The sequence below is a fragment of the Pseudophryne corroboree genome, chromosome 12 (genome assembly GCF_028390025.1).
Source record: "Pseudophryne corroboree isolate aPseCor3 chromosome 12, aPseCor3.hap2, whole genome shotgun sequence".
Taxonomy (NCBI): Eukaryota; Metazoa; Chordata; class Amphibia; order Anura; family Myobatrachidae; genus Pseudophryne; species Pseudophryne corroboree.
Window position 1 is genome coordinate 131,818,591 of NC_086455.1, and position 25,087 is coordinate 131,843,677.

Below are 25,087 nucleotides of genomic sequence, written 5' to 3' on the forward strand. Positions count from 1 at the left end.
CAATCAGGGGTTTAAAGTCTAGTAGCTCCAAAACATGATAAGACTTCATATATACATTAACATATAAAAATTCTAAGTTGATGCAACTGTAAACCCAATTGACTTCATTTAAGTTCAGATTTAAATTAAGTCTGGGCAAGGAATCATGACTTCATAGTAAGGATATTGTTTATGGGAGTCGTCCAGTAAAAAGGTTTTATTTGTTTTGCTTTTCCAAAAGAATGGAACATATATAAATGTATTTGAAACCTTGTCATGTTTTATGGTAATGGTTCTTCAATACTAAGCAAGCAGCATCTGTCTTGGTAAGCATGGCCTTTGCAATTTGATACCAGATACCTACCAGTCCTGTCTGGCTGGGGTGTAGAGGAAGGTGTTCTATTAGTTTTAAGTTTATTCAATGCTTCACTAACAAAATCTGAAATGCAAGACATAAACTAAGAAGTTTTTAAGGGATGGGTTTACTTCGAAAACAAACCAAACACATAAGAATCTAAAGCTGAAAACAGTACAGCAGTGGTTCCCAAATGCAGTCCTCAAGGCACCACAACAGTCCAGGTTTTAGGGATATCCCTGCTTGTGCATGGATGGAATAATCAAACTGACTGAGTTACTAATTAAGCCTGTGATGTGATATACATAAAACCCTGACTGCTAAGGTGCTTTGATAACCGCGTTTGGAACCACTACCGTACAGGTATTCTTCTGAATGCACAATGGGACTCTATCTATACGTTAAGACCTACACTGCAAGTTATTCATTGTAACACTGGAAAACTTCTAGGTAACACACTGGACTCTGGTGCCCTCAGTTCCAATGGTATCACATAGCAGGAAACATACTGCAGCACTCGGAGGTTTAAGTGAGTCAAATTATATTTCAAAGTAGCAACATGAAACATAATTTGACTCGCTTAAACCTCCGAGTGCCGCAGTATGTTTTCTGCTATGTGATTTATATATATATATATATATATATATATATACACACACACATTATATATATATATATATATATATATATATATATATATATATATATATATATATATATACACACACACACACACACACACATATATATATATATATATATATATATATACACACACACACACATATATATATATATATATATATATATATATACACATACATACACACACATATATATATATATATATATATATATATATATATATATATACACACACATACATACTAATCTGCAGTGCAACCACTTTAAAATTATACACCAAGGGCGATATTCAATTGTTTAATCGCTCCCGATCTCCTATCTAAGGTGATGGAAGATTGAGAGGGGGGGGGGGGGAGAGCTGAAATGCAGGTGCCGCCAGCTGATCACACCCAAACACGGCGACAACTGAATTGCTCTGTTGGGAGCCATCTACTACTAGCTGCTGGTGAAAACACAGCGCATCCATGCACATCTGGCAGTGTTAAAATCCAAGTCTCCCCTCTGTATTTTATTAACCAAACCCCAAATGAACAGAAGAGAAGTGATAATAAAATGGGTGAGAAAGAACAATCAACACCTGCAATAAGAACATACAAAGAAGCACAAAAAGGGGTGGGCACCCAGTTGATCCAATGTACTCTAAGGTAGGGTACACACTAGAAGTGGTGATAAACACTTTCAGCCTGATAATGCATACACTTTAAACTGGTAAAACTTAGCAAACATGTTGACCTTGCAACACTGACATAGCAGATCAGCTGAGGCAGCATGCAGTCACCAATTTTGTAGAATGTGCACTGACATTTTCTGGAGCAGGGTGCCCTACTCAAAGTTCAGCCTGGCAAAATACAGTGACGAAATCCACCTAGCAATCGCTTGCTTCCTTAGATGCTGGGCCAGGCTCTATTTTAGGCATTAGAGAAACAATGCTCCGTCTTGTGCACAGCACAAGTCTTATAAACATAGGTCAAAAAAAGCCTAAACAAAATAGAGAATGAAGAGACGACAGGTCTTCTTCTGGAAACCTACCATGGCCTAAGGCCATAATCGAAGTAATCTGACGGAGATAGAATTTAAGACCACTGTGAGCTGAAAAGGTTGCTTACTAAAATAAAATAAAAAAGCCCCATTTTCATGAAAAAATATAAAATCTATAAGGCAGAGAACCCCAGCTCCACAACCCTCAGTACTGTAGAGAAGGCCAAAACAATGTATTCTTCCAGCTTAGAAACTTTAACACCAGTAAATGCAAGTGTTGGAAAGGAGGATATTGTAAAGTGGTCAACACGGATATCAGACCTGATGGAGCCATGAAAGAATGAAGGGAGGTTGCATACATACAAACACACAAATTTCTCAAACAAGCCCTTATAGCCTTAAGCTGACCTGGACAACTTGTGGCTCTCAAGATGTTATAAAACCTCAAGCCCCAGCAATATAAGGAAAAAATGGAAAATAGGAATTTAATACCTACCGGTAATTCATTTTCTCGTAGTCCGTAGTGGATACTGGGGAATAGCAGATAACCATGGGGGTATAGATCGGGTCCACTGGAGCCTGGCACTTTAAGAAACCAATAGTGTGTGCTGGCTCCTCCCCTCTATGCCCCTCCTAGCAGACTCAGTCTAGAAAACTGTGCCTAAGAAGACCGACATACTTTGAGAGAAGGATAGAAAGCAAAGCGGTGAGGTAACGAGCCAACACACAATAACAACAAAGATAGCAGAGCTAACCAGAACAGAGGAAAGCAACGCTAACTATAGAAGGATAGCAACGCTAACCACACAAGGAACAGGGAAAACAGCAGCAAACCCTACCAAGAACACTTACAACCCAGTAAGCAGGACACGAAGCATTAAGGCGGGCGCCCAGTATCCACTACGGACTACGAGAATTACCGCTAGGTATTAAATTTCTATTTTCTCTAACGACCTAGTGGATACTGGTTAACAATAGATTACCATGGGGACGTCCCAAAGCTCCCAGAATGGGTGGAAGAGTGCTGAGACTCCTGCAGAACCGCCTGACCAAACAGGATGTCATCTTTGGACAAGGTGTCGAACCCGTAGAACTTAAACCAACGTGTTCGAACCAGACCACGTAGCTGCCTGGCACAACTGTAAGGCCGAGACATCCGGGCAGCCACCCAGGAAGAACCCACCGAACTTGTGGAGTGGGCCTGAATAGAACTTGGCAGAGCTCCCAAAGTATAGGCTTGTTGGATAGTCAATTTGAGCCAATGAGCAATGGACTTCTTGGAGGCAGGACAACCAATTTTTGTAGCATCATAAAAGGACAAAAAGTGAGTCCGACTTCCTGTGGCGAGCAGTCATTTTGACGTAAATCCTAAAAGCCCTCCCTACTTCCAGGGACTTTGGAGCAACGGAAGTGTCGGATAAAACTGGAACCACAATTGGTTGATTAACATGAAAGGCCGACGCCATTTTCGTCAAAAACTGTGGGCAAGTTCTGAGTTCCACCCTATCCTCATGAAATATCAAGTATGGGCTCTTACAGGACACAGCCCCCAATTCCGACACTTGTCGAGCAGAAGCCAAGGCCAGTAACAGAACAGTCATCCACGTTAGGTATTTTAAGTCCACCCTATGTAAGGGTTCAAACCAATCCGATTGAAAAAAGGTCAAGACCACATTGAGGTCCCATGGAGTCGTGGGAGGAACAAAGGGTGGCTGAATGTGCAAAATCCCCTTTAGAAAGGTGTGTACTTCAGGAAGTAACGCCAGTTGTTTCTGGAAGAAGATAGAGAGAACCGAAATCTGAACCTTGATGGAGCCTAAACGTAGGCCCTTATCCACAGGTGTAGTATGGTATCCCGGCGGCCAGCATACCGACAGCTGGGCGAGTGCAAATGAGCCCCTTGCGGGCTCGCTGCTTCCCCCACGCTGTGGGCCCGGTGGCGGGCTACGCACACCACGCTATTTATCCTCCCTCCAGGGGGGTCGTGGACGGGATTCCGGCGTCGGTATACTGAGCGCCGGGATACCAACAGCCAGCATACTGAATACCACCCCTTAACCTCTGCATGCAGGAACAGTAGAAAACGGAACAGATGAAATTCCACAGGAGAACATTTTCTACCCTCACACCAAGAAACATATTTCTTCCAAATACGGTGGTAATGTTTGGAAGTGACCATCTTACGGGCCTGGATCATAGTGGAAACCACCTTGAACGCAAAACCCTTCCTGGTTAAAATCTCCCTCTCAACCTCCAGGCCGTCAAAAGTAGCCACTGTAAGTCTGGATAGACGAACGGTGCTTGTTGAAGGTCCTTGAGAAGCAGCAGAGGCCAGGGTTTCTCCAGCGACAGGGTTAGGAGGTCCGCATACCAGGCCCGTTAAGGCCAATTCCGGGGCAATGAGAAGTGCCTGAACTCTTTCCTTTTTGAGTCTTTTGAGAACTCTTGGGATGAGAGGAATTGGAGGAAACAGGTAAATGAACTGGTAAGAACATGGCATCGTCAGAGCATCTACTGCAACCGCCTGCAGGTCCCTTGTTCTGGAGCAGTAACGACGGAGCTTCCTGTTGAGACGAGAAGCCATCAGGTCCATCTGTAGACAACCCCACCGGTGAACAAGTTGTTGAAACACCTGAGGGTGGAGGCCCCATTCTTCTAGATTGAGGTCGTGCCTGCTTAGGAAGTCCGCTTCCCAATTGTCCACTCCTGGAATGTCAACGGCTGAGATGGCCCTTGTATTGGCTTCCACCCAGGAGAGTATTCTTGATACCTCTCGCATTGCGGCCCTGCTTCTTGTTCCTCCCTGTCGGATGATGTACACTACTGCTGTGGCGTTGTCCGACTGCACCTGAATGGACTGATTCCAATTGAGGTATGAGGCCTGTATTAGAGCATTGTAAATTGCTTTGAGTTCCAGGATGTTGATTGGAAGACCAGAGTCCTGAAATTACCATGTCCCCTGGAACTGCGCCCCTTGAGTCACAGCCCCCCAAACCTGGAGGCTGGCATCGGTTGTCAACAGCGTCCACGACTGGGTGTTGAAACTCCGACCCTCCACCAGATGGGGACTTGTAGCCACCATAGCAGGGATATCCCTGCTTTCGGTGACAGGATTATATGCTGATGCATGTGTAAGTGATATCCCGACCATTTGTCCAACAAATCCAGTTGAAATGGTGCGCATGGAACCTGCTGTACTGGATTGTCTCGTAGGAGGCCACCATCTTGCCTAGCAAGCAAATGCAAAGATGAATTGAGACCACGCGATGTTTCAGCACCATCCAGACCATAGGCTGAATAATCAAAGCCTTGTACATTGAAAGGTAAAACTTCTGAGACACAGTATCCAGGATCATCCCCAGGAACTGAATTCTCTGAGATGGTTCCAAGTGAGATTTCTGGAAATTGAGTATCCATCCGTGATCCGTAAGCAAACGAGTAGTCAGGTCGAAACTACACAGCAGCTGTTCCCAGGACACCGCCTTCATCAGGAGATTGTCCAGGTACGGGATTACATTGACACCCATCAAACGCAATTGTAACATCATTTCCGCCATGACCTTTGTGAATACCCTTGGGGCTTTGGAGAGACCAAAGGGTAAGACCTGAACTGGAAATGCTGGTCCAGTATCGTGAATCTGAGGAACGCTTGGCGAGGAGGCCAAATTGGGATATACAGGTATGCGTCCTTGATATCCAGGGACACCAGAAACTTCCCCTCCTCCAGATTTGCTATCACTGCTCTTAGAGATTCCATCTTGAATTTGAACACTCGAAGATAAGGGTTCAGGGATTTGAGGTTCAAGATCGGTCGTACAGAACAGTCCGGCATTTGGAACAATAAAGAGACTGGAATAAAACCTCTTTGTATGCAGCTGAGGAGGTACTGAAACAATAAATCCCGTAAAAAGCAGCTTTTGCACTGCCTCCTGTAAGGAAACTCTTGCTACCAGTAAAGCTGGTAAGCCTGACCTGAAGAATCTGAGAGTAGGGAGTTCCTGGAATTCCAGCAGATATCCTTGGGATACGAGGTCCCTCACCCAAGGAAACCGGCAGGACTCTGCCCACATGTGGGCGAAGTGAAGGTGAGCACCTACCTGGAAGTCGCCTTGCTGCTGGGGCCAACAGTCACGCAGAGGGTTTCGTGGAAGAGGATTCGGAAGGCTGGTCCGCAGGTCCAGTAACTGCTGGTTTACGGGACTTACCACAAGATCCTCTAGCAGCAGTGGAGGCACCTCTGGCTGTGCCTCTGAAGCTGGCCATCTGAAAGGACTGCAGGGAGGGCCCAGGATAGGGACGTCTAGCAGGTGGGGCAGATGGCAAGATACGTAGATTTACCTGCAGTTGCCCAAGATATCCACTTGTTCAGTTCTTCTCCAAACAAGGCGTCACCTGTAAAAGGAAGGTTCTCAACCCCTTTTTTATAATCAGCATCTGCTGACCATTGTCGTAGCCAGAGGGCTCTACGAGACGATACTGCCATAGCAGTGGTACGGCCATTAATGATACTAAGGGGGTCATTCCGAGTTGATCGTAGCTGTGCTAAATTTAGCACAGCTATGATCATAAACTCAGACATGTGGGGGACGCCCAGCACAGGGCTATCCCGCCCCGCATGTCAGTGCCGGCCTTCCCCGCAGAAGTGCAAAGGCATCGCAGAGCGGCGATGCCTTTGCACTTCAAGAGTAGCTCTCGGCCAGCGCAGCTTTAGTGTGCTGGCCGGGAGCTACTCATCGCTCCATGGCCAGCAGCGGCTGCGTGTGACGTCACGCACCCGCTGCGAGCCACTCCCCGCACGGTCCGGTCACGACGCTGTTTGGCTCCCTCCCGCCTCTGCCTGACAATCAGGCAGAGGCGATCGTAGCGCAGCAATGGGCGACCATGCGCCGGCGCATGCACGGTTCTGACCCGATCACTACGCTGCAAAAAACTGCAGCATGCGATCGGGTCAGAATGACCCCCTAAGTTCCTTAACAGCCTCACTCAAAGTTTGCAGGATCTTGGATGTGTTGTAGTAATGTAACTATCTTTTCCTGAGGTAGTGTAAGCAGCCCCTTTAGAATCTAATCAGACCATTTTACCATGGCTCTAGAAATCCAGCCACATACTATGGTAGGGATTTCCCAGACTTTCCTATCCTCTGCAGCGAAAGGAAATTAGTTTAGCACCCGTTTAGGGGTAATAAATTTCTTGTCAGGATTTATCCACGCTGCCTTAGCCAGGGAATATAGGGGGTCATTCTGACCCGATCGCAAGCTGCAGTTTATTGCAGCGGTGCGATCGGGTCAGAACTGCGCATGCCAGACGACCGAAGGCCGTCGCTGCGGTACGACAGCCTCTGCCGGATTGACAGGCAGAGGCGGTCGCTGGGCAGGGATAACAAAGCGGCGCCGTTTGGCCGCCGTTTCATGGGCGTGGCCGGATCGCGCACGCGGGGAGGGGGGGGGGGGGGGGGGGTTGGTGGTCCGCAGTGGCTGCGTAACGTCACACGAAGCCCCTGCAGGCCGGGGATCGACGAGTGGCTCCCGGCCAGCACGCTAAAGCTGCGCTGGCGGGGAGCTACTCCTAAAGTGCAAAAGCATCGCCGCTGTGCGATGCTTTTGCACTTATGCAGGGGAAGGGGGGGGCCGGCACTGACATGCGGGGTGGGATAGCCCTGTGCTGGGCGTCCCCCCGCAGGTCTATGGACATGATCGTAGCCCTGCAAAATTTGCAGGGCTACGATCAACTCGGAATGACCCCCATAATTCTTTAGAAACCGGGACAGTTTCACATTTAAAAATAAATAAATAAACAAACTATTCCTCTCTCTGTTCTTCCTACTTATCAGGGATACTGAGCACCTCTCTAATGGCATAAATAAGGGCCTCAACACCTGGAGACAGGGAATTATCCTCATCCACCTCAGCACCTCCTTCATCAAACTCTGGTAGTTCATAATCAGAGTTGTGGGAGAGTGCGTTTATGAGAGACCAACAGGGGATGCTGAAGAGCCTCTCTGTGGTCGGTAGTAGCTACCATAAACGTGTCCATAGTTTGTTTCAGGGTCTGTCTTTCTTATTTAGCTGTAGCTAACTCTGAATTAATACTGGTAATCATAGGTTTTAAATGACTCCATCTACTCCGGTTCCTGCACATTACTACCTTGTGAAGGAATTGAGCATTGGGTACACATTAGGGACCCCTGTGAGGAAGGTGTAAACCTAGCCTTGCATAAAGTACACATAGACTTGTTTGCAGACATGCTTGAGCAGAAAACAGTTAGTATGAAACACAGTGCAGTATTAGTGCGATAGCACTCTTATCCCAGACAACCCTGAATGGAGTGACACAGAGGATTGGGACCAGCACACAACACCACAGACTGAGCAGCGCCCCGCTGGGTGTCTCTTACGTGTAAATGTCCACACAGCGGTTTAACTGCTGACTATGTACTCCCCGCTTCACTATAAACCCCAGGAACCAGTTACAATGGTCATTCAGTGGGTCCTGTGGAGGAGCAATCTCTGCATGCAGCCTGTCAGATCAGCAGCAGCAGGAAATGGAGCCGTGTAGCCTCTGGTCCCGCTCTCCGGGAAGCCCCGCCCTCCCGTAATGCCGCGCGGTCCCTGCAGTTTACCGGCTTACCCCGTTATTTGTGTAAAAGAGTGCGCAACCCCCTTTTACCATGATGCCAGTGTGGGTACTCAGTGGGCACCGCGGCCCGTAGCCAGGTGATCGCTGTCGCCTTATGCCGCCATTTGCACCAGGGACCCACTAACCGGGACCCTGGCGTAACACTCATCGCACCGTATCTCTTCGCCATCTGTTAGGGGTGGTGGCATGCTGCCGCCGTGGGCTCACACCCGAGGGGTATAAGAAACATCACCTCAGGAGCTCAGTGTCCTGTCAGCGGGGATACGAACCAGTAACTCTAAGGAAGTTGGTTCGGTCCCCCCCTCCTAGTCTGCTAGGAGAGGCATAGAGGGGAGGAGCCAACACACTATAGAGTTCTTAAACTGCCAGGCTCCAGTGGACCCGATCTATACCCCATGGTAATCTACTGTTCCCCAGTATCCACTAGGACGTTAAAGAGAAAAAACAATGGCACTATGTGAATAGAGCTGCATAGGTGTTCTCCTGATGGAACCCACCCACCACAAGTACAACGTGGAAGGTCCCTCTGCCTCCCTGCACCCTCCCCCCAGTGTTTGCCGTGCTGCCGATCACTGCTGATCGGTCAGCACCGCAGGACCCCCCCCCACCCCCCGGCTGAAGACACTAGCAGCCGCTGGGAAAGTGTAAAGCAACCCTCCCAAGCCACCTCTTTGTACCTGGCAGCTGACTGTGGTGTTAAAAGTAACGTCGCAATGGTACCTATCTTCCCGACCGATGTTCCGATGATTGAGGAAAATAACTTTTTCTTCTTTTTTTTTAAACTAAAATCATTTTGGATAAAAGTTAAAATAATGTTCTAGACCTAATTCACTCATAAAACCCCCCAACAATTTGAGCATTTTTGGGGGGGGAAATGGTCATTTAAGTGGTTATAAACGTTGTTATAGTTTATTATGTTCACAAAGCCACAGTTTAAAAAAACACATTCAACGTCAAATGGTTGTTAAAATTGGAGGAAGGAAGGGATCCGGAACCCCCCCATTAATACTCAATCTACTGCTCCTTGCCAGGGGCTAGACAAGGTACGAGTCCAATTTTAACAACCATTTGACGGCGAAGGTGTTTTGTAAACGGTGGCTTTGTGAACATAATAAACTGTAACAACGTTTTTAAAAAGGATTTTATTACACTATATTTTGTCCTCTTTTTGTATAGAGATTCTACGACTGTCTTAGACGTGTGACTCTTTTGGGAAAGTATCTAGTGTAAGAATCGACTGGTTCATCAGTAAGGAAGACCTCTTCAACTTTTACAATGAAAGGGAGACATATGAACTATTGCTGGACTGATCAGGTGATCTTTTTCCTGCACTGACTTTGGCATATATTTATGCATTTTATTTTGTGATAGCGCCCAAGGTGTTGTCCATATTTCTATTTTATTACAAGGCCCAGCAAGCGGATAGCTAGAAGCAAATGCTGGGACTTCCCCCACACAACGGGCCACTGGGTCTTCCAGCTAGGTCCATGGTTTCAACAAGCGTACTGTTAAAGGCAGCTTCCTTGAACCTTATTGATGGCAAAGCCATAGTGGCCCTGCTTCCATGTTGAGAACACTTTTTTATTTTTTTTTATTTTTTTTTAACAGGTCCAGAGAAAGCAGCCTGCCTTTTAACCTGTCAGTACTGACAAAAGTATTCCTACTTGAGGTAACTGGTTAGTCAGATGAACATTTCAAGATATCAACATGGCATCTAACAATGCACGTGGAAACTTTGCGTAGAAATGCTTTAGCATACTGTTTAAATGAGGATGCCATCCTGTCAGTACCGGACTGCCCTCATCTTTCCACAATCTATAAAAATCTAGGTGAAGGGACTACTCAGTGGTGTAAGGCATGGGTGGTCTTCAGGCTCCCGATGACCAGCATACTGGCGCCGGAATCCCAACATCTTTTCTCCCTCTTGGGGGTTCACGATCCCTCTAGAGGGAGAATAGATAGCGTGGCGCGCGTAGCGAGCCCGCAAGGGGCTCATTTGTGCTCTCGCCCAGATCTCGGTATGCCGGCGGTCGGGATTTCAGCGCCGGTATGCTGGTTGCTGGAAGCCCTACCGCCATCATCAAATACTACACCAGTAAGGCATACCAACTGAAAAAATAAGAATTTACTTACCGATAATTCTATTTCTCATAGTCCGTAGTGGATGCTGGGGACTCCGTAAGGACCATGGGGAATAGCGGCTCCGCAGGAGACTGGGCACATCTAAAGAAAGCTTTAGGACTATCTGGTGTGCACTGGCTCCTCCCCCTATGACCCTCCTCCAAGCCTCAGTTAGGATACTGTGCCCGGACGAGCGTACACAATAAGGAAGGATTTTGAATCCCGGGTAAGACTCATACCAGCCACACCAATCACACCGTATAACCTGTGATCTGAACCCAGTTAACAGCATGATAACAGAGGAGCCTCTGAAAGATGGCTCACGACAATAATAACCCGATTTTTGTAACAATAACTATGTACAAGTATTGCAGACAATCCGCACTTGGGATGGGCGCCCAGCATCCACTACGGACTATGAGAAATAGAATTATCGGTAAGTAAATTCTTATTTTCTCTAACGTCCTAAGTGGATGCTGGGGACTCCGTAAGGACCATGGGGATTATACCAAAGCTCCCAAACGGGCGGGAGAGTGCGGATGACTCTGCAGCACCAAATGAGAGAACTCCAGGTCCTCCTCAGCCAGGATATCAATTTTGTAGAATTTTACAAACGTATTTGCTCCTGACCAAGTAGCTGCTCAGCAAAGTTGTAAAGCCGAGACCCCTCGGGCAGCCGCCCAAGATGAGCCCACCTTCCTTGTGGAGTGGGCATTTACAGATTTTTGGCTGTGGCAGGCCTGCCACAGAATGTGCAAGCTGAATTGTACTACAAATCCAACGAGCAATAGTCTGCTTAGAAGCAGGAGCACCCAGCTTGTTGGGTGCACACAGGATAAACAGCGAGTCAGATTTCCTGACTCCAGCCGTCCTGGAAACATATATTTTCAGGGCACTAACAACGTCTAGCAACTTGGAGGCCTCCAAGTCCCTAGTAGCCGCAGGCACCACCAATAGGTTGGTTCAGGTGAGACGCTGAAACCACCTTGGGGAGAAACTGAGGACGAGTCCTCAATTCCGCCCTGTCCGAATGGAAAATCAGATAAGGGCTTTTTCAGGATAAAGCCGCCAATTCTGACACGCGCCTGGCCCAGGCCAGGGCCAACAGCATGACCACTTTCCATGTGAGATATTTTAACTCCACAGATTTAAGTGGTTCAAACAAATGTGACTTTTGGAACCCAAAACTACATTGAGATCCCAAAGTGCCACTGGAGGCACAAAAGGAGGCTGTAAATGCAGTACCCCTTTTACAAACGTCTGAACTTCAGGGACTGAAGCTAGTTCTTTTTGGAAGAAAATTGACAGGGCCGAAATTTGAACCTTAATGGACCCCAATTTCAGGCCCACAGACACTCCTGTTTGCAGGAAATGTAGGAATCGACCCAGTTGAATTTCCTCCGTCGGGCCTTACTGGCCTCGCACCACGCAACATATTTTCGCCAATTGCGGTGATAATGTTTTTGCGGTTACATCCTTCCTGGCTTTGATCAGGATAGGGATGACTTCATCCGGAATGCCTTTTTTCCTTCAGGATCCGGCGTTCAACCGCCATGCCGTCAAACGCAGCCGCGGTAAGTCTTGGAACAGACAGGGTCCTTGCTGGAGCAGGTCCCTTCTTAGAGGTAGAGGCCACGGATCCTCCGTGAGCATCTCTTGAAGTTCCGGTTACCAAGTCCTTCTTGGCCAATCCGGAACCACGAATATAGTGCTTACTCCTCTCCATCTTATCAATCTCAGTACCTTGGGTATGAGAGGCAGAGGAGGGAACACATACACTGACTGGTACACCCACGGTGTTACCAGAGCGTCTACAGCTTATTGCCTGAGGGTCCCTGGACCTGGCGCAATACCTGTCGAGTTTTTAATCATGTGGAAGACTTCTGGGTGAAGTCCCCACTCTCCCGGGTGGAGGTCGTGCTGAGGAAGTCTGCTTCCCAGTTGTCCACTCCCGGAATGAATACTGCTGACAGTGCTATCACATGATTTTCCGCCCAGCGAAGAATCCTTGCAGCTTCTGCCATTGCCCTCCTGCTTCTTGTGCCACCCTGTCTGTTTACGTGGGTGACTGCCGTGATGTTGTCCGACTGGATCAACACCGGCTGACCTTGAAGCAGAGGTCTTGCTAAGCTTAGAGCATTGTAAATGTCCCTTAGCTTCAGGATATTTATGTGAAGTGATGTCTCCAGGCTTGACCATAAGCCCTGGATATTCCTTCCCTGTGTGACTGCTCCCCAGCCTCGCAGGCTGGCATCCGTGGTCACCAGGACCCAGTCCTGAATGCCTAATCTGCGGCCCTCTAGAAGATGAGCACTCTGCAACCACCACAGGAGGGACACCCTTGTCCTTGGTGACAGGGTTATCCGCTGATGCATCTGAAGATGCGATCCAGACCATTTGTCCAGCAGGTCCCACTGGAAAGTTCTTGCGTGGAATCTGCCGAATGGGATTGCTTCGTAGGAAGCCACCATTTTACCCAGAACCCTTGTGCATTGATGCACTGAGACTTGGCTCGGTTTTAGGAGGTTCCTGACTAGCTCGGATAACTCCCTGGCTTTCTCCTCCGGGAGAAACACCTTTTTCTGGACTGTGTCCAGGATCATCCCTAGGAACAGAAGACACGTCGTCGGAACCAGCTGCGATTTTGGAATATTGAGAATCCAATCGTGCTGCCGCAACACTACCTGAGATAGTGCTACACCGACCTCCAACTGTTCCCTGGATCTTACCCTTATCAGGGAATTGTCCAAGGAAGGGATAACTAAAATTCACTTCCTTCGAAGGAACATCATCATTTCGGCCATTACCTTGGTAAAGACCCGGGGTGCCGTGTACCATCCATACGGCAGCGTCTGAACTGATAGTGACAGTTCTGTACCATAAACCTGAGGTACCCTTGGTGAGAAGGGTAAATTTTGACATGAAGGTAAGCATCCTTGATGTCCCGAGACATCATGTAGTCCCCTTCTTCCAGGTTCGCAATCACTGCTCTGAGTGACTCAATCTTGAATTTGAACCTCTGTACGTAAGTGTTCAAAGATTTTAGATTTAGAATCGGTCTCACCGAGCCGTCCGGCTTCGGTACCACAACAGTGTGGAATAATACCCCGTTCCCTGTTGCAGGAGGGGTATCTTGATTATCACCTGCTGGGAATACAGCTTGTGAATGGCTTCCAAAATTGTCTCCCTGTCAGAAGGAGACATCGGTAAAGCCGACTTTAGGAAACGGCGAGGGGGAGACGTCTCGAATTCTAATTTGTACCCCTGAGATATCACCTGAAGGATCCAGGGGTCTACTTGCGAGTGAGCCCACTGCGCGCTGAAATTCATTGAGACGGGCCCCCCACCGTGCCTGATTCTGCTTGTAAAGCCCCAGCGTATACTGAGGGCTTGGCAGAGGCGGGAGAGGGTTTCTGTTCCTGGGAACTGGCTGATTTCTGCAGCCTTTTTCCTCTCCCTCTGTCACGGGGCAGAAATGAGAAACCTTTTGCCCGCTTGTCCACGAAAAGACTGCGCCTGATAATATGGCGTCTTCTCATGTTGAGAGGCGACCTGGGGTACAAACGTGGAATTCCCAGCTGTGGCCGTGGCCACCAGGTCTGAAAGAACGACCCCAAATAACTCCTCCCTTAATAAAGCAATACTTCCAAATGCCGTTTGGAATACGCATCACCTGACCACCGACGTGTCCATAACCCTCTACTGGTAGAAATGGACAACGCGCTTAGACTTGATGCCAGTCGGCAAATATTCCGCTGTGCATCACGCATATATAAAAATGCATCTTTTAAATGCTCTATAGGCAAAAATATACTGTCCCTATCTAGGGTATCAATATTTTCAGTCAGGGAATCCGACCACGCCAACCCAGCACTGCACATCCAGGCTGAGGCGATTGCTGGTCGCAGTATAACACCAGTATGTGTGTAAATACCTTTTAGGATACCCTCCTGCTTTCTATCAGCAGGATCCTTAAGGGCGGCCATCTCAGGCGAAGGTAGAGCCCTTACAAGCGTGTGAGCGCTTTATCCCCCCTAGGGGGTGTTTCCCAACGCATCCTAACCTCTGGCGGGAAAGGATATAATGCCAATAACATTTTAGAAATTATCCGTTATCATCGGGGGAAACCCACGCATCATCACACACCTCATTTAATTTCTCAGATTCAGGAAAACTACAGGTAGTTTTTCCTCACCGAACATAATACCCCTTTTTTTGGTGGTACTCGTATTATCAGAAATGTGTAAAACATTTTTCATTGCCTCAATCATGTAACGTGTGGCCCTACTGGAAGTCACATTCGTCTCTTCACCGTCGACACTGGAGTCAGTATCTGTGTCGGCGTCTATATCTGCCATCTGTCTAAAACTTTCACTAAGAAGCTCAGGAGAGCCCCTAGTGTGCACCCTTCTCGTTCGGGCACAGAGATCTAACTGAGGCTTGGAGGAGGGTCATAGGGGGAGGAGCCAGTGCACACCAGATAGTCCTAAAGCTTTCTTTAGATGTGCCCAGTCTCCTGCGGAGCCGCTATTCCCCATGGTCCTTACGGAGTCCCCAGCATCCACTTAGGACGTTAGAGAAACTCTGCTTCCAAGTTCTCCACCTAGAAATGATCTATGTTGCAATAGCTGTAACTTTCCGCTGTGCCCATCACATCAATCTGCTGATTCTCTCTAGCAAGGGAGTTCTTGGTGCCTTAATTATCTTTATGTCCGGCAGTAGTTCTGAAGGGTGACAGCATATAGGCACCAGAAGTGCTGGTGAAGGAACTACCCTTATTGAGGTCCTTGCCCTTCAGCCACCAGAGGAGCAAATCAAACGTTTTTGAAGACAGCTTGATTAACTGCAGGTCATAAGACTGATATTCCATTTCCAAATAAATTCTATATGGAACAACATGTGCCACCTCAAAAGACAAGACCTTCAAGCAAACAAGACTACAAAACATCTGCTAACAGAAACTAGTACTTGTAACTAGGGAAACTCTGTTGGCTTTCTAGTGATTAATGAGCGGCCAATGAGTTCCTAGGGTCTGGGCAGTCTCTTAAATATGAGACTGCTGCAAGGTTGGAGATCGCTTTGATCAACAGAACGTCCAGGTAAGGTCCGACTGTCACCAGGCCTAGACCACAGAAGGGCAGCCACCTATGCTACAATCTCTGAACACTATTGGCGCTGTTGTCAGGCCAACAGGTAGACTCTGAAACGTAAAATGATCAGACTAAACAGCTTATCTGAGAAGCAACTGGTGTCATTTTCTGACCAGCCCTGATGTCCATGGATACCACAAACTCATTTTCTTCCATGCCATTTATAAAAGGCCACAAAAACTTCATCTTGAACCAGCACAACCAAAAGATGGATATTTAGAGACCTTAAGTTCAGAATAGGAAGAAACGATAAGATTTTAATTGGATCGCTTTAATCAATACAGATTGAGTATCCCATATCCAAGTATTCCGAAATACAGAATATTCCGAAATACGGACTTTTTTGAGTGAGAAATAGTGAAACATTTGTTTTCTGATGGCTCAATGTACACAAACTTTGTTTAATACACAAAGTTATTACAAATATTGTATTAAATGACCTTCAGGCCTATGCGGACACACCTGGCAACATACATCTCAGATCCTACTTCCCTCACTCATGACACCTATATTAAATCACGCCAACTATAATAAGAATTTACTTACCGATAATTCTATTTCTCGTAGTCCGTAGTGGATGCTGGGGACTCCGTCAGGACCATGGGGATTAGCGGCTCCGCAGGAGACAGGGCACAATAATAAAAGCTTTAGGATCAGGTGGTGTGCACTGGCTCCTCCCCCTATGACCCTCCTCCAAGCCTCAGTTAGGATACTGTGCCCGGACGAGCGTGCATAATAAGGAAGGATATTGAATCCCGGGTAAGACTCATACCAGCCACACCAATCACACCGTACAACCTGTGATCTGAACCCAGTTAACAGTATGATAACAACGAAGGAACCTCTGAAAAGATGGCTCACAACAAGAATAACCCGATTTTTGTAACAATAACTATGTACAAGTATTGCAGACAATCCGCACTTGGGATGGGCGCCCAGCATCCACTACGGACTATGAAAAATAGAATTATCGGTAAGTAAATTCTTATTTTCTCTAACGTCCTAAGTGGATGCTGGGGACTCCGTCAGGACCATGGGGATTATACCAAAGCTCCCAAACGGGCGGGAGAGTGCGGATGACTCTGCAGCACCGAATGAGAGAACTTCAGGTCCTCCTCAGTCAGGGTGTGCCCCTGACCAAGTAGCAGCTCGGCAAAGTTGTAAAGCCGAGACCCCTCGGGCAGCCGCCCAAGATGAGCCCACTTCCTTGTGGAATGGGCTTTTACTGATTTTGGCTGTGGCAAGCCTGCCACAGAATGTGCAAGCTGAATTGTACTACAAATCCAGCGAGCAATCGTCTGCTTAGAAGCAGGAACACCCATCTTGTTGGGTGCATACAGGCTAAACAGCGAGTCAGATTTTCTGACTCCAGTCGTCCTGGAAACATATATTTTCAGGGCCCTGACAACGTCAAGTAACTTGGAGTCCTCCAAGTCCCTAGTAGCCGCAGGTACCACAATAGGTTGGTTCATGTGAAAAACAGAAAACACCTTAAGGAGAAATTGAGGACGAGTCCTCAATTCTGCCCTGTCAGAATGAAAAATTAAGTAAGGGCTTTTATATGATAAAGCCGCCCATTCTGACACACGCCTGGCTGAAGCCAGGGCTAATAGAATCTTCACCTTCCATGTGAAATATTTTAATTCCACAGCGGTGAGTGGATCAAACCAATGTGACTTTAGGAAACTCAAAACAACATTGAGATCCCAAGGTGCCACTGGGGGCACAAAAGGAGGCTGTATATGCAGTACCCCTTTTACAAACGTCTGAACTTCAGGCACTGAAGCCAGTTCTTTCTGGAAGAAATTCGACAGGGTCGAAATTTGAACCTTAATGGACCCTAATTTTAGGCCCATAGACAGTCCTGTTTTCAGGAAATGTAGGAAACGACCCCGTTGGAATTCCTCTGTAGGGACCTTCTTGGCCTCACACCACGCAACATATTTTCGCCAAATGCGGTGAAAATGTTTTGCGGTTACATCCTTCCTGGCTTCGACCAGGGTAGGGATGACTTCATCTGGAATGCCCTTTCAGGATCCGGCGTTCAACTGCCATGCCGTCAAACGCAGCCGCGATAAGTCTTGGAACAGACAAGGCCCCTGCTGGAGCAGGTCCTTTCTTAAAGGTAGAGGCCACGGTTCTTCCGTGAGCATCTCTTGAAGTTCCGGGTACCAAGTCCTTCTTGACCCATCCGGAACCACGAGTATCGTTCTTACTCATCTCCTTCTTATGATTCTCAGTACTTTTGGTATGAGATGCATAGGAGGGAACACATACCCTGACTGGTACACCCACAGTGTTACCAGAGCGTCCACCGCTATTGCCTGAGGGTCCCTTGACCTGGCGCAATATTTGTCTAGTTTTTTGTTCAGGCGGGACGCCATCATGTCCACCTTTGGTTTTTCCCAACGGTTTACAATCATGTGGAAGACTTCCCGCTGAAGTCCCCACTCTCCCGGGTGGAGGTTATGCCTGCTGAGGAAGTCTGCCTCCCAGTTTTCCACTCCCGGAATTAACACTGCTGAGAGTGTTATCACATGATTTTTCGCCCAGCGAAGAATCCTTGCAGTTTCTGCCATTTCCCTCCTGCTTCATGTGCCGCCCTGTCTGTTTACGTGGGCGACTGCCGTGATGTTGTCCCACTGGATCAATACCGGCTGACCTTGAAGCAGAGGTCTTGCTAAGCTTAGAGCCTTGTAAATTGCCCTTAGCTCCAGTATATTTATGTGGAGAGAAGTCTCCAGACTTGATCACATTCCCTGGAAATTTTTTCCTTGTGTGACTGCTCCCCAGCCACTCAGGCTGGCATCCGTGGTCACCAGGACCCAGTCCTGAATGTCGAATCTGCGGCCCTTTCACAGATGAGCACTCTGCAGCCACCGCAGAAGAAAACACCCTTGTCCTTGGAGACAGGGTTATCCGCTGATGCATCTGAAGATGCGATCCGGACCATTTTCCCAGCAGATTCCACTGAAAGGTTCTTGCGTGAAATCTACCGAATGGGATCGCTTTGTAAGAAACCACCATTTTTCACAGGAGCCTTGTGCAATGATGCACTGATACTTTTCCTGGTTTTAGGAGGTTCCTGACTAGCTCGGATAACTCCCCGGTCTTCTTCTCCGGGAGAAAACATCCTTTTCTGGACTGTGTCCAGAATCATTCCTAGGAACATTAGACGTGTCGTCGGAAAAAGCTGCGATTTTGGAATATTTAGAATCCACTCGTGCTGTCGTAGAACTACTTGAGATAGTGCTACTCCGACCGCCAACTGTTCTCTGGACCTTGCCCTTAATCAGGAAAGCGTCCATATTTCTTTTAGGAAGAATCATCATTTCGGCCATTACCATGGTAAAGACCCGGGGTGCCGTGGACAATCCAAACGGCAGCTTCTGAACTGATAGTGACAGTTCTGTACCACGAACCTGAGATACCCTTGGTGAGAAGGGCAAAATTTGGACATGTAGGTAAGCGTCCCTGATATCCAGTGACACCATATCGTCCTGGTTCGCTATCACTGCTCTGAGTGACTCCATCTTGATTTGAACCCTTGTATGTAATTGTTCAAATCTCTTAGATCTCACCGAGCCGTTTGGCTTCAGTACCACAATATAGTGTGGAATAATACCCCTTCCCTTGTTGTAGGAGGGGTACTTTGATTATCACCTGCTGGGAATATAGCCTGTGAATTTTTTTTTTTTTTCCAATACTGCCTCCCTGTCGGAGGGAGACGTTGGTAAAGCAGACTTCAGGAACTTGTGAGGGGAAGACGTCTCGAATTTCCAATGTACACCTGGGATACTACGTGTAGGATCCAGGAGTCCACTTGCGAGTGAGCCCACTGCGTGCTGAAACTCTTGAGATGACCCCCCACCGCACCTGAGTCCGCTTGTATGGCCCCAGCGTCATGCTGCGGACTTGGCAGAAGCTGTGGAGGACTTCTGTTCCTGGGAATGGGCTGCCTGCTGCAGTCTTCTTCCCTTTCCTCTAACCCTGGGCAGATATGACTGGCCTTTTGCCCGCCTGCCTTTATGGGTACGAAAGGACTGAGACTGAAAAGACTGTGTCCTTTTTTGCTGAGATGTGACTTGGGGTAACAAAAGTGGATTTTCCAGCTGTTGCCATGGCCACCAGGTCCGATGGACCGCCCCTTTATACGGCAATACTTCCATGTGCCGTCTGGAATCTGCATCACCTGACCACTGTCGTGTCTATAAACATCGTCTGGCAGATATGGACATCACATCTACTCTTGATGCCAGAATGCAAATATCCCTCTGCGCATCTCGCATATATAGAAATGCATCCTTAAAATGCTCTATAGTCAATAAAATATTGTTCCTGTCAAGGGTATCAATATTTTCAGTCAGGAAATTCGACCAAGCCCCCCCAGCGCTGCACATCCAGGCTGAGGCGATTGCTGGTCGTAGTATAACACCAGTATGTGTGTATATACTTTTTAGGATATTTTTCAGCTTCCTATCAGCTGGCTCTTTGAGGGCGGCCGTATCTGGAGACGGTAACGCCACTTGTTTTTATAAGCGTGTGAGCGCCTTATCCACCCTAAGGTGTGTTTCCCAACTCGCCCTCACTTCTGGCGGGAAAGGGTATACCTCCAATAATTTTCTATCGGAGGAAACCCACGTATCATCACACACTTTAATTTATCTGATTCAGGAAAAACTACAAGTAGATTATTCCCACCCTACATAATACCCTTATTTGTGGTACTTGTAGTATCAGAAATATGTAACACCTCCTTCATTGCCCTTAACATGTAACGTGTGGCCCTAAAGGAAAAGACGTTTGTTTCTTCACCGTCGACACTGAAGTCAGTGTCCGTGTCTGTGTCGACCAACTGAGGTAAATGGGCGTTTTTACAAGCCCCTGACGGTGTCTGAGACGCCTGGACAGGTACTAATTTGTTTGCCGGCCGTCTCATGTCGTCAACCGACCTTGCATCGTGTTGACATTATCACGTAATTCCTAAATAAGCCATCCATTCCGGTGTCGACTCCCTAGAGAGTGACATCACCAATACAGGCAATTTGCTCCGCCTCCTCACCAACATCGTCCTCCTACATGTCGACACACACGTACCGACACACAGCACACACACAGGGAATGCTCTGATAGAGGACAGGACCCCACTAGCCCTTTGGGGAGACAGAGGGAGAGTTTGCCAGCACACACCAAAAAACGCTATAATTATACAGGGACAACCCCTTATACAAGTGTTTTCCCTTATAGCATTTTCACATATGTAATAATATCGCCAAATAAGTGCCCCCCCTCTCTGTTTTAACCCTGTTTCTGTAGTGCAGTGCAGGGGAGAGCCTGGGAGCCTTCCTCACAGCAGAGCTGAGCAGGAAAATGGCGCCGTTTGCTGAGGAGAATAGGCCCCGCCCCCTAAAACGGCGGGCTCTTCTCCCGGAGTTTGTGAGATCTGGCAGGGGTTAAATACATCCATATAGCCTCAAGGGCTATATGTGATGTATTTTAGCCATAAAAAAGGTATAATACATTGCTGCACAGGGCGCCCCCCCCAGCGCCCTGCACCCTCAGTGACCGCTGGTATGAAGTGTGCTGACAACAATGGCGCACAGCTGCAGTGCTGTGCGCTACCTTATGAAGACTGAAAGTCTTCTGCCGCCTGTTTCTGGACCTCTTCTACTTCGGCATCTGCAAGGGGGGTCGGCGGCACGGCTCCGGGACGAACCCCAGGGTGAGACCTGTGTTCAGACTCCCTCTGGAGCTAATGGTGTCCAGTAGCCTAAGAAGCAAATCCATCCTGCACGCAGGTGAGTTTACTTCTCTCCCCTAAGTCCCTCGTAGCAGTGAGCCTGTTGCCAGCAGGACTCACTGAAAATAAAAAACCTAACTTAAACTTTTATTCTAAGCAGCTCAGGAGAGCCACCTAGATTGCACCCTTCTCGGCCGGGCACAAAAATCTAACTGAGGCTTGGAGGAGGGTCATAGGGGGAGGAGCCAGTGCACACCACCTGATCCTAAAGCTTTTATTATTGTGCCCTGTCTCCTGCGGAGCCGCTAAACCCCATGGTCCTGACGGAGTCCCCAGCATCCACTTAGGACGTTAGAGAAATGATAGTTTCTTAGTAACACAAGCCCAGCAAAAACTGGACTACACTAAACAAAAATACTTCCGCTGGGGAAACAAAACGGGAACTTTGCTGGCAAATATGACCAAAAGCTTTAAGCGACATGGACACATATCTACTATACTCGACAGTCGCACTAACACCCTACACACTAAAACTGCGGACATCGCACGGACATTCCAGAACTATTTCCGTCAGCTTTATGCACCGACCCCACATGACCCGGTCTTGTCAGATAAACTACTGGATGAAGCGAATCTCCCTTGCATAACACCCTTACAAAGGGAAGACCTCGAGAGAGCAATTACAGAGGAGGAGATTGCTAAGGCAATCTCTTCTATGCATCTCAACAAATCACCAGGACCGGATGGCTACTCCACAGAATACTACAAACTCTTACACCATGATGCCATCCCAGTAATACATGCCTTATATAGACATATCCAATCAGAATTTCCTACGTACCCCACTTTTAATCAGGCCTTCACAACTCTTCTACCAAAACCCAATAAAAACCTTTCCCTACCATCCTCTTACCGACCCACTACGCTGTTGAACGTTGACTTCAAAATCCTAGCCAAGATAATGGCAGATAGGCTCCAATCCTTTTTAGCATCCATGCTCACAGACCACCAACTGGGCTTTACCAAAGGCAGACACTCAGTAAAGGGAATTCGCACCGCCGTAGCTGCAGTAATGGCGGCGAATCTCCAAACAGATACCCCAAACATGCTTTTAAGCCTAGATGCAACTAAAGCATTCGACATGGTCTCCTGGCCCTATCTACACGATATACTAGAGAGGAGGGGCTTTGGACTAACGTTCCAATCTCTAATAAAATTTTTCTATACCCAACCACATACCTCATTATTAATTAATGGAACAAAGGGGGATAAAATTGAGCTTACCAGAGGGACGAGACAGGGTTGCCCCCTTTCGCCCCTACTCTTCAACCTAGCATTGGACCCTATGTTGCGGGTACTACAGAATTGGACTCAATTTAGAGGCATCAGTATCGGAGTGGAGGAGGTAAAAATATCGGCATTTGCCGACGATGTCCTCTTGCTCCTATCGGAGCCACGGAGGGCCCTGGGACCGCTGATGGAACATATTAGGGAATTTGGAGGAGTATCGGGATTCGAGGTCAACTTTGAAAAATCCACGGCTCTATATTTAAAACCGGGCTATGCGCGCCCGGCCTGGTTCAGAGAAGCCACAGTTGGATGGAAAACTAAAGCGATCACTTATCTAGGGGTACAGATCCCAAAAAATTTGACAAACCTATACAGTCTTAACTTAAAACAAATCATACGCAGTATGAGGGAGGATACTGAACGCTGGAAACATCTTAAAGTATCGTTTTTGGGCAGAGTGAACCTGGTGAAAATGATCCTATTTCCTAGACTTCTATACCCATTGCAAGCCCTTCCTATTTTACTCTCTAGAAATGCCACGACAGAAATCAACAAAATAATACGCACATTCATTTGGAATGGTAAACGAGCACGAATTGGTAAAATTACAACAGCGTAGGCAAAATGGAGGGGTAAATCTCCCCAACGTGTTGGAGTATAGTTATGCCTCCCACTTACGCTATCTGAGAGATTGGCTGCATGGAGGGAATATGTACTCCAATACGACCTTAGAGTCTGCCTTCCTGGGTGGTGGTAGTATAACCTCCTTCTTGCACTTACACGAAGAAGAGATGCCTACCTCGGTCCGAGCGAATCCACTGCTAATGTCCACTCGGAAGGTTTGGCATATCTTACGACGTAAATGCTCCCTAAATCCGCATGCGTCCCTCTTCCTCCCCCTAGTCCGCAATAATCGCTTTCAGGATGGTAACGCGAGTCACCCTTTCACGCTTTGAGAACGGTACGGTATTACTTCTATACGACAAATTATACACAGGGAATCGCAAAAACCACTTACGCTGGCACAGGCAGTGGAACTTTTTCCAATACTGAACACGTTCCCCTTAGCATACCTACAAGCTCAACATTATGTGGCTACTGTCTCTAGAACATTATCCCCACAGGATTATGACAACCCGTTAGATAAATTGCTGCTGGCTGGGAACCCCTCTTCCAAGGCTATCTCTACCCTGTACTCATTCTTACACACGCCCTTACAATATACTGATACAACAACGGGATTAGCACAATGGACAGAACATTTCCCATCCCTTTCTGTAACAAATTTGCTGAAACACCTTGAATTGTCCATCAGGCTGATACCCGCCGCATCCTACACCAAACTCTTTTTAAATATATGGCACAGAACATATCTGTCACCACACCGTAGACATTTAATGGGTTTATTGGAAGACGCGTCCTGCCCTAGATGCGGTAATAAACGAGCTGAGTTGTTTCACTGCCTATGGGAGTGCCCTATAATCCGGAGGTTCTGGGTCCAAATATGGAGATATGTTACCCAACACCTAGTTAACTATTTACCGCTTTCCTCTGAATGGGCAATATTCGGTATGATGCCGGAAGGCACTAGGATGGCACGGGGTGTTAAAAAATTATTGATGATCTCTGCAGCTGCCAAAAAATGCATTTTACAAATGTGGATACAACCCACAGCCCCGCCATTATCACTTTTTTTAGGGAAGATCTTTCACATTTTCAGAATGGAATGGCTAGAGGCTTCCCTACAAAAGGAAAAGTTCACTGAAATTTTTTTCGAAACATGGGAAAGCTACATAGAAACTCTATCCCACCCACTAAAGGAACAAGTATGGAAATGTTTCCGCAATACTTTATGGTACGAAACTAGAGTTTATGAACAGGACCCCCCAATCTCGTTTGTGGCCGGTTAAATTTAAAGGGGACTGTAACACTTTGCCATGGGGGTGGGGGGGGGGGGGGGGGGGGGGGGGGTGTGGGTGTGGGCATGGATCCGGACTCATTCTATCTCATTTGTTTTTAATACTTGTCACTACTTGAAGGAAACTTCGCTGTGATATATACATGTACTCTGGTCCTAACAATAGACTACTCTGTTACTCTATCTCGAATATATAACAGATCAGTGTTCATGTGACGAACTTTATCGAACATGTTTATCATTGTACTTTGATGTGATTCTTTGATATGCTTCAA

General features: G+C 47.3%; 1 protein-coding gene across 5 annotated transcripts in view; it reads right to left on the bottom strand.

Annotated features, from left to right (window-relative positions):
• The window catches only part of ARHGAP11A (Rho GTPase activating protein 11A), a 188,912-nt gene that overhangs the window by 55,918 nt on the left and 107,907 nt on the right, over nucleotides 1-25,087 (bottom strand). For 4 of the 5 annotated variants that reach the window (XM_063948031.1, XM_063948035.1, XM_063948033.1 and 1 more), the window contains exon 7: nucleotides 344-418. The exons of the other annotated variant lie outside the window; for it this stretch is intronic. In XM_063948031.1, coding sequence (XP_063804101.1) covers nucleotides 344-418 — 75 coding nt within the window. The remainder of the gene's footprint in view (nucleotides 1-343; nucleotides 419-25,087) is intronic. 5 annotated transcript variants of the gene reach the window in all.